The sequence below is a fragment of the Populus alba genome, chromosome 17, assembly GCF_005239225.2.
Source record: "Populus alba chromosome 17, ASM523922v2, whole genome shotgun sequence".
NCBI classification, from domain to species: Eukaryota; Viridiplantae; Streptophyta; class Magnoliopsida; order Malpighiales; family Salicaceae; genus Populus; species Populus alba.
Genome location: NC_133300.1, coordinates 1026933 through 1037397, shown reverse-complemented (window position 1 = coordinate 1037397; position 10465 = coordinate 1026933). Strand labels below are relative to the sequence as shown.

The 10465-nt window shown below is 33.6% G+C and overlaps 1 protein-coding gene across 1 annotated transcript; it reads left to right on the top strand.

Annotated features, from left to right (window-relative positions):
- Positions 1-335: 335 nt before the first annotated feature.
- On the top strand, positions 336-4374 carry LOC118060432 (wax ester synthase/diacylglycerol acyltransferase 4). Its single transcript, XM_035073656.2, has 5 exons — positions 336-659; positions 914-1489; positions 2492-2848; positions 3380-3517; positions 3607-4374. The coding sequence occupies exons 1-5, from the start codon at positions 477-479 to the stop codon at positions 3763-3765; spliced, it is 1413 nt and encodes a 470-aa protein (XP_034929547.1). The 5' UTR covers positions 336-476; the 3' UTR covers positions 3766-4374.
- The last annotated feature ends 6091 nt before the right edge of the window (positions 4375-10465 follow it).

Sequence of the window (10465 nt, the reverse complement as noted above, 5' to 3'; positions counted from 1 at the left end):
AATTTTTCTTAAATCCAACTCAAATAAAAACAAAAGATTTAATTAGGTTCTGTTTGCAAATATCCCGGGCGGGCCCTAAGACATCGGGATTGGTCCATATTAACTCAATTAGGTGTAATTTCATGAGCGGTGGGTTAAATGTTGTCAAATCATTCACAATTATGGGAGTGGTGGGTACATGTATCATTCATTATTTTTTAAATTATATTTATTTGAAAATATATAAAAATAATATTATTTTTATTTTAAAAGAAATTTATGTCAATTATTTGGCATCTTCGCATACACTATTTGCAATGCATTTCCAAACAGCTGTAATGATGATGATCGTTTCTGCATTTGAATATTTACTCTGTCTAAGGAATTAAAGTTTGGGCCAAACCACAATAGTTACGTAGTATAAAGAACCCGAAGGGCTAAAGCCTAATTGGCTTCAAATATACAGCAAAAGTTATTGAAAACAAAACGAAAACGGTATGGAGAAAGAAGAAGACGCTTTAGAGCCCGTGAGTCCTACTGGACAGTACTTCAACAGCTTGGCTCTAAACCTCTCCGTTCTTGGTGTTTTGGAGACTGAAGTTCCCATTGATGACTCAAAAACAATCCCTTTGGTCAGGGATGTTTTTCTCCCCATCAACCCACGTTTCTCTTCCATCATGGTACTCTCACTCCCCCCCCCCCCCCCCCCCGTGAGTCCTCTGTTAAGTGTATGAACATGTGTCTCATTACTTTTTTCTTCTTTACGGGAAAAAGCTCCATTTTTGTCTGTTCGAAGACATGCTGCAGTACTATATCTTTTTCAGTAAAATTCTGTTTTTTATACTGTAGAAAGAGATATAGCAGATATGTTTCTTAATTTTTGTCTTCTTTGGATGAGTAATCTTTGATTCAAATAGTGAAAGTGTGGATGCAGCTTATTGATGAGAATGGAGAAAAAAGATGGAAGAAGGTGGAAGTAAAGCTCAAAGACCATGTTTATGTCCCCATTTTCCCAGAAGAAATGTCACCACAATTTTATGACGAGTACTTTGAAGATTACATATCAAAACTATCAATGTTACAACTTCCACAAAGCCAACCCTTATGGGAAATTCATTTAATAAAATACCCCACAAGTAATGCAGCAGGCACTGTAATATTCAAGATCCACCATGCAATTGGAGATGGTTACTCTCTTATGGGGGCTCTTCTTTCATGTCTACAAAGAGCTGATAACCCTTCTCTTCCCTTGACATTGCCTTCTGTCCAACCACGCGTAGACACATCTGGTGATCATCGTACCATCTTTAAGACTGTGCCCAAGATTTTCCCTTTGCTGTTCAATACCGTGTCTGATTTTTTAGGAAGCCTTATGAAGAGCAGTTTAGTTGAAGATGATCTGTCTCCAATCCGATCGGGAGATATTGGAATTGAGTTTCGACCAATTGCTCTTACCACAGTGAGATTCTCTCTTGGTCAAATTAAACAAATTAAGGCTTCTCTTGGTGTGGTAAGCTTACTTAATTTCAAGTACTATTTAGTTGTTTTTCTTCAAAAATAATTAGGTCATTATTTTTTTGTTTGGTTTGGTTTTTACTTATAATTAAAAATAACCAAACTGAAATTTTTAAAATATAAAAACTAAAACCGAACCCGAACCGAAATCGGTTCCAACCAACCAATTTTGGTTCGGTTTGTTATTTTATATTAAAAATAAAAATTATATTGTTTTTTGAGCTTTTTTTTTTTTTTTTTTTTACTTTCTAATAGGTTTTATGACGAGCTTAGTTTTTGTTCGATTATTTTATATTTTTTTTAATTAAATCGGTTTGGTTCAATTGAGGTTTTTCAATTTCAAGCTTGTGAAACCGAAACCAAACTGAATCAAATATTTTTTGAAATATTTTAAATGGTTTCATCGGTTTTTTTTAATTATTCATTTTTTTTTATTTTTTTTCTCAGTTTAATCGGTTTTTTTAATTTTTTGCAAATCCTTAGAAAAAATAATATTTTGGCTAAGAAACCATTAGAGTTCTTAATGAATCGGCAATCACAGACAGACAAATGACTAAATTATAGTTTTCGAAAAACTAGATGAACTAATAAGTTATTACATCGATACAAACATAAGGATTATATTATTAAATCTCTCTTCTTCTTTTTTTAACGACTACGGTATCAAATATTCATGTTTTTTGATCCATTCAATTGAATTACACAATTTTAGATTGAGTTGCCTTTTGTTTTCTTCACATGAAAATCTTAGCTTATCCATGCATATATCATCCTATCTCCATACGAAATTACATGAAGATTTTTAGGCAGAATAAGTCCAAATTTTATTTTGTTCAAATTACATCCTATCTCCTTACCACATCTTAGCTTATCCATGATAATTTTAAAACTAGGGATGGCTAATGATTGATGAGACAATCCTTTCCTTTTCATTTTGTTCTTATCTCTCTACTTACATCATCAAGCTTTTTAATTTGGTTTTCTTGATATATATCAGACAATAAATGATGTTATTACTGGAGCAATTTTCTTGGGAACTCGATTATACATGCAAGAAATGAGCAAAGGGTCAAGCGATCATCCAAATTGTACAGCATTAGTGCTGCTTAACACAAGAATGTTTCGTAGTTACCAGTCAATTGAAGAAATGGTAAAACCCAAAGCAGAATCACCATGGGGCAACCATTTTGCCTTCTTGCATGTCCAATTACCTGAGTTGGTGGCCAGTACTGAGTTAAATCCAATAGAATTTGTCAGGAAAGCTCAGCAAATCATCAAGCGAAAGAGAAGCTCTTGGGCTGTCCATCTCACTGCTGCATTCGTTGAGATCGTGAAGAAATTAAAAGGACATGAGGTATGCTAGCTTATCTAGAAGGTCTCTACAACAAAAATGAATTTCAGTGGCATCTTGTAAGTAAATATTATGATGAAATTTAAAGTAATTGCACATATGGAGTTAAAATAATATCAATTTTGGATATTTATAGATATTAATTGGATCTAAAATCATTTATACTAAATTATGCCTCTAAAATTAGTTCTCACATCTAAAGAACACTATTAATGTCGGTAAATAAATATCACAATTAAATTATCGTTACATGTCATTAAAGATATATAATATCAATTTTGGACTTCAATTTTTTATTTTTTCCATTCTCCTAGAATGCATGATGTAGTAATAACTTAAAAATGTATTAGGATCTATTTTTCACCGTCTTGCTCAACTAGATCAAGGAGAGTATTCCGAATTTTACTTAGTTATTATTTTGTTGTTTTCTATTAGATATATATTTTTTTAAGAGTATCATTAATATTATTGATTTAAGGCATGCTTGTAGGATGCTTGCTAAAATGATATTAAGTATTCAACCATGTGCCTCAGGTAGCAGCCCAATGCATTCATAAAACATTGTTGAACGCAAGCATGGCTATAACAAATATGATTGGCCCAGTGGAAAAGATGTCTTTGGCTAATCACCCAATCAAAGGCATGTACTTTGCCGTTTTTGGCAATCCTCAGGTAACTTGTCGAATTTAACTAAATTTGTCCATTCAACAAAAAATTAACCACTTATCAAATTTCAACAAAACAGTATATAACATGTGCAGAGTCTTACCATAACAATTGTAAGCTACATGGACGAACTAAGGGTTACAGTGGGAGCTGAGAAGGGCTTCATAGATGTCCAAAAGTTGAAGTCATACATAGAGGAGGCTTTCCAGATGATAATCAAATCTGCTGCCTGTGAAATTCAGCAAATGCAATAAGGGGGAATCAAATCATTTTCGTTTCCAAAAATCTTACTATTTATTTTTCTTGTCAATTGAATTATAATGGTTTGGTGTGAAGTTGGCGGGGGAATCATGCTTACCCGAAGCCATTTTTTAGCGACCTTTTCGTGCGAGTTTCTGCTTACAGAGGACGACAAGGATGAACAGTCACCTTCACTCATGTTTTCCGTGAGAGTAATTACATGGAAGATTTCATGGCTAAACAGGGAGTGAGCAGATCAAGTGACTTTATTGCCTGGTTTTGAAGCATCCATCAGTCCTTGATCTTGTTGTTATGCTTGTGAGGATGTTAAAGGTAGATTTATTGAGAGAAAAGCTTCAGTAATGAGGTCGAAATGTGGTTTCTTGGCAGTTTTCCCCGGCACTATCGCTTCGAATGGCTAGTTTGTGCAGAGCTAAATGTTGCTTATTTGGATAATTTTGCTTTTGTTTTCCTTGGTCCGGTTACTTAACTCTTTTGTTAGTTCTGCTGCAAACTGTTATTTTACAGTCTTTGTACTTATTTCTCCCGCCAGCCTCTGGCGTTTAATAAATTATTTTATATATAAAAAAAGGATGAACAGTCGCCTTAGGAACGACTTTGTTTTGGACTGAAACTATTACTTTTCAATTTGCCCCTGAAGTTTTCACATTTAGCAATCAGGTCCTTATTCCTTGGAAATGTACTTCTTTTTTATTTTATATTCCCTAGATCAATTGCAATTGGCCTGAATTCCTGCAATATTTACAAAATAGTCATTGGTTTTCAATTTAATCAACTCAGTCCTTAATTTAACTCCTCAAACTTTTAATTTTTTCAAAATTACCCCTAGTAAAATCAATTAACACCCCTATACTATCGACTCCTATTCATTTTGATCCCTGGAGTCGCATGTGTGTGGCGTTGCAGTGATCGTCCAACACTCAGGTGTGTTGTCTATTTAAGCAAATGTGGAGAGATAAGGAATTCTTGTCTCTTATCAGTAAAATATGAAATGGGAGTCGCCACCTAGTATTGTGGTCACTAGGAACCCTAACTGGTCTCAAAGATAGAGTACAGAAACTGGTTGTGTAAAGGAAAGGTATTAGCACCCCAAATACACCCTACCTAAGGTCAGCTGCACTGTTTAATTGTCTGATAAAATCTAATGTTTTGGTTGTGTTTTCTAATTATTGGTCTTGCCTATCTAAAATTCAAGAAAAGCCTTCCTCAATAAGGAGGTTCTTATCTTAATGAGGTAAAACTTAACCATTCTAGTGTCTGAAAAAAAAAAAGAATTTAATATCTAGAATACGTATTATGTGTAATGTCGTACCCCAGATACTAAAAGACAAACAAAATAAAATTTTTGTTGCTTTTGAAATTTTGATCAATGTTCTCTTGACTTTAATAAATTGTTATTAAAGCCACAATGTATGCTAAAACATTGTTTTTTGGTGTATGAAAAACACAATATGATTTTTTAGCTTTGAGACACTTGGTTGTATGCACAATTTTATTTTTTTTTGTATTTTGAAACTTTTGATGAAAACCGAGTATTTTAATACTGGATTTTGCATTTTGACAACATAAAATACAGACCAATATTAAACAAAATAGCGTGAAACAAAACGCGTGAAAATCACAAAATTTTAAACATATATATGTTTTTGTTGGGCCGGACCCGGCCCACCATTGTTGGGTTGGACTAGACTCAGCCCAAGATCCATGGGCTGCGCTCAGCCCAGCCCCCATCAGCTGGTTACTGTGCATAGACGTGCACCGTGCACGTCTTGCATGGCGTGGGAAGAAATGAAAGCAAAAGAAAAGGGGGCGGAGGGTTTACCTGGAGAAGTGAAATGCAACCTCTGTCATCAGTGATGGCTAATGGTAGAAGTGGTTCCAGGCGGCGGCCCTTCTTCTTCCCTCCCCCTTTTTTTTTTTTCTCTATTTCTTCATTCTCTTCTCTACTTTTTTTTTTTTTTTGGTCTTCCACCCTCTCTTGTGCACTCACTTCTGCTCTCTTCCCCTGTATTTATAGGAAAAACAAGGGGGAGAGAGGCAAGGGCGGCCACTGTGCAACCACCCCAAAAACGACCAAAGGGGCACGTCCGCTCTGTTTTTCACCGCCCTGTTGGAGGTCACGGGTTAGAGTTTATGCAAGTGGGGTTATTGTCGGCTTCTTTTTTATGTTTAGGAGAGAGAGGGAGAGGAGAAAAGTCAGTGAAAACAGGGGGAAGAAAAAGATTTTTCTTCCCCTGCCTCGCATGTCCAGGGGAAGAAGAAGACCCACAGTGCCGTTCAAAATAGCACCATTTGGGTCTCTCTTTTTTTTGTTGAATAGTGTATGAATAGGAGAGAGAGGGAGAGGAGAAAAGTCAGTGAATAGCGTTGTTTTGGACAAAACGTGCCGTTTCATTTAAAAGAAAAGGATCACAAAAACATGTCAAAGTCCAAGTCAGTCTTCAATTCGGTTTAATTGCAGCCCTTCTATTTACGCATGTTTTTCATTTTGGTCATTGGTTTTGGATTTCTTCAATTAAGTTTCTAATTGGCCATCAAACTTCAATATTTATGCAATTAAACCCCTAATTTGATCAAATTAACTCTGAAAAAATTATAATTTGACTCCAGAACTTTAATTTCATCCAATTAAAGCCCAAATTGACTTCAAAATCAATTTTCCTTGCAATCAAACTCTTCATAAACTCAATTAAATCTTTAATAAAATTTAATTAAGTCTATAAACATCTGATTTTGGACTTTTCTTCCTCAAATCAAATTTTCTTCATCAACAAGGCTCTCATCAGTCAATGATATACCATTAATTTTCAATCTTTGTATTTTTGAATCTCCTCAACCAATTTTGATCATTTTCTGAGTGTTCTGGCATCATCTTTTTCACCGTTATATTTTTTGATAATATTTTTATTTTTTTGTATTTTTTTGAAGAGAGAAAAAAAAAAATGAATTGAGAAATAACCTAAAAATAGATTATGACATCCTATAGCATGATGGAGAGTATAAATTCCAAACTTGAAAAGCAGGATAAAAATAATGCATAAATTATTCGAACAAATTCAATAATTTCCCTATTCTCATTTTGGCATCGGACCAAATGACTGTCGGTGGAACCCGTAGTTAATGCTTCACATCGACTTGTAATAACTCAAAGCCTATACGTAGGTAGCACTCCCAACGAAGGAAGTAAATAATGTTGACACACTTGAGAAGGTACGGTAGCTTTCCTTTAAGAGCCACAACTACAAAGTACGTATATATATATGTGTGTGTGTACACAACAACTATCATGGTGTTTCGGATCTTATTGCTTGTAGGACGACCATTAAGCCCAAACATCCAATACTGGTGATGCCATAAATATGGTAGAATGCATAAAATGGAGTCTGAGTTATAATTTTTTTTCCAAAGGGAAAGTAAATACCCCATAATATGGTATATCATGGAGTTACTAGGAAGAGTAGTAATTTTTTATTTTTTATTTTTCCCAAAGGGAAAAGTAAGTGTTAATGTTCAATAACATTTTTATCTTTTTTTCTTTTCTTCTCTGTTTTTGTTTTTTTTTTTTTTTTTACGAAGGCTTTTGCTTTTTGTACCAGACTTTATCCTTCACTTCCTTGATATTTAACAAGAGAACATCTTAAGTAAATTGATAGGATGAAAAAACTTAAATCACTTAAGTAATTTATCGTAGTATACTTATGGTGAACCCTTTTCTAGCTTGGTGTTGAACACGTTCTATTTCAGAATCATACATATTATTTACGTCATGGACTACTACAATACGTAACCTAAAAAGAAGCCATTTCATTTCCGATGGCCCCAAATTCTGATGTCAATGTATTCATCACAAGGTGAAAAAGAACATCATGTATGGTCCACACAATTGCCTTACAAAGAAACTAGATAATTGTCTCCCTACAATGCGGGTCTGATAAAAAAAAATATGTAAAAGAAGTACATGCCGCAAGAAAATCTTTGACAATACGTAACCTAATTATCTAGTGAACCTTCTTAAAAGGGATTATTGTAAGCTTAAAGATCTGGTGAAGATTTCTTTTTTGGTGATCCTTGGTCACATGAAATTTAGTGATTTTTTTTTTAAAAAGAGGATCTTTATGAGCTTAAAGATTAGATGGTGATTCCCAGTTATATAAGATTTGTTGAATCTTTTAGAAAGGGGATCTCAGTAGGATTAAAGATGAGGTGATGATCTTTTTAGGTGATCCATGGTGACATGAAATTTGGTGAATCTTTTAAAAAAGGATCCCTTAGAAACTTGAAACTTTGGTGAATCATTGAGGACACTACCAGGAAATCGATAAATAAAAACAAAAATACCGAAGGAATATTTCTGTCGGTAAATTTCCGAGGGATTCTACCAACGAAAATATTCCCTCGGTATATACCGAGGGAATTACAGTGGGAAAAAAATTAATATGCTTTACAAAAAAAAAAAAAATTCTCTCCTTAGCTTCACTTGCAACTACATTAAAGTAAGATTTTTCTTCTTTTTTCATGATTTTTTTCACTATATTTGTTTTTTATTTTATTTTAATTGTTTTTGTTCTTAATAATTGTATAAATGTTGTTGTGAGATTTTTTTTTTTCATATGAGATCAATTTTTAGTTGATTTATTTATAAGATTTTTTAAATTTTTAGCAATTGCAACTTCATTTTTTTCATATGATTTTTTTTAGTTGAATTTTTTTTTTCATTTTATTTATTTGTTGCAAATTTGTTTGAGTTGATTTTTTTTTCCAAGCATTTTGAGTATATATTATAGAGTGTTGATTTATGTTAATTCAATTATTTCATAAATTTATAAAATGATTTTTTTAAAAATGTTTTTAAATAATTACCGAAGGAAATTCCATCGGTAAATCCGTTGGTAATAAAAAAATGTTATTACCGACACGTCTTTTCCATTAGTAAATCCATCGGTAATAATATTTTTTTATTATCAATAGATTTACCGACGGACAAAAAATTACCGATGAAAGATTCACTGATAGAGCATTTCCGTCGGTGATTTCGTTGGTAAATTAATTACCGACAGAATATGTGTCTTACACCGACGGAAAAATTCTGTCTGTAAAACTGTTAAATCTTGTAGTGGGACTTGAACTTTGGTGAATCCTTTTGAAGGATCTTTGAAATCTTGGAGCTTTAAGTACACTTGAATAAACAAATGGTTGGTAAGTATTGCTCTGGACTTTCAAAATAAAAATTTTACCCTTTTTTTTTTTGTAGGAATGGCTTCTACCCAAAGTAAAGTCTAAGATTGTCATTAATCATTCGCATCCATTTAATGGATGGATTGTTGATGCTAAAGATTTTAGCCAAATGAAAAAATACATTTACTTTTCAGGAATTGATGTGAAATACCATCATACTAGCAAAATGGTGTAGCTTAGACTTGCGGTACATAAGCTCATGACAGGTTCTTGCGATGTCAAAGGGATAACTCCATTTTCAAAATTAAATATGAAGACCATTAGTGTGTATCCAACGAAGAAACAAATGGTGTCTAGTGATGTTATTGTGTCAGATCATCAACCATCTTTATGTTTTCCTTCCCACCATAATAATGAGCTGGATGCTCTACAGGCTTATGCTGCAAACTTTATCAACAAAAGAAAAGTTATGTGGGGAAATAAACTTGATTCACTAGAAGGAATCCAGTAACTTAGAGGATTTTGTGACTGGTCTATAGAAGCCTACCAGGTGTTGTTGAAGAAAAAGAACAACAAATTGGCATATGCAGTTCATTCAGCCTCTTTTGATTATATATCATCGTCCGAATAATATGTATCATGCATTGATAGAGACTTGGTGTCCGGTTAAGAACACCTTCTTGATTTTAAAGGGTGAAATTGGGATTTCAATTTGGGAAATATGCAACATCACTAGCTTATCTAGTTTGAGAGAGTACTATGAAGAGGCTGTCCCCAGTTTTAAAGAGTTCTTGTATGTTGAAGGCGAGTCTTCATTGCTTAGGACTTACCTTTATTTATTCTGAGCTTTTGCTTTGATCGCACGAGAAATAAAGAATTCTGATAGAGTCTATCATGTGGCCTAATTTTTTGTTTGATTATGAATCATTCATGTCGAATCCTTATTTGTCACTAGAGTACAAATGTATTGCAAAGCCAAAATGTGATGCACGTGGGAAGCAAAAAGAGTCTCATGATATAAAAAGACATTTTGAAGATATCTCTTATCATACAAGGCACCTAAAAGGATCTACACGAATAGAAGATCCATTCACTCTCTTACACTTTGATTGGGCACCTGAAGATTGCAAGGAGTTAAAACTTGTTGCCTACTTGAGTCTTTGGCTTTGTTGATTTCTACTTCCTCAGAATGAGGATTTCATTCATGTTGGCATAATAAAGGCTGCTTCAAATATGGCGAGAGGTGTCACTTATAGTTTGGCTCCTCCTATTCTGGAATCCATATATAGAGGTCTATCTTAGACTATTAATTCGTCTAATGGCAATACAAAACTTGGGATTGTACAAACTTTATTTCTTAAGCATTTTCTCTATGTTTGGGCTGGATTACACTTTCCTCTTGGGATATAAGATATTATTGACAAATATGTTTTCTTGTCTTATGATTAGGAGATTTAGAGATACCATGAATGCATTCCAATTTTAGGAACGTAATGTTGCAGATTGTCGTAAACTTTT

What these genes read in the sequence shown, in the direction of transcription:
- LOC118060432 (XM_035073656.2), top strand. Translation starts at nt 477, where the DNA reads ATGGAGAAAGAAGAAGACGCTTTAGAGCCCGTGAGTCCTACTGGACAG. An exon ending in CACGTTTCTCTTCCATCATG is followed by an intron (nt 660 to 913) that starts GTACTCTCACTC and finishes GTGTGGATGCAG; the next exon opens with CTTATTGATGAGAATGGAGA. An exon ending in TTAAGGCTTCTCTTGGTGTG is followed by an intron (nt 1,490 to 2,491) that starts GTAAGCTTACTT and finishes GATATATATCAG; the next exon opens with ACAATAAATGATGTTATTAC.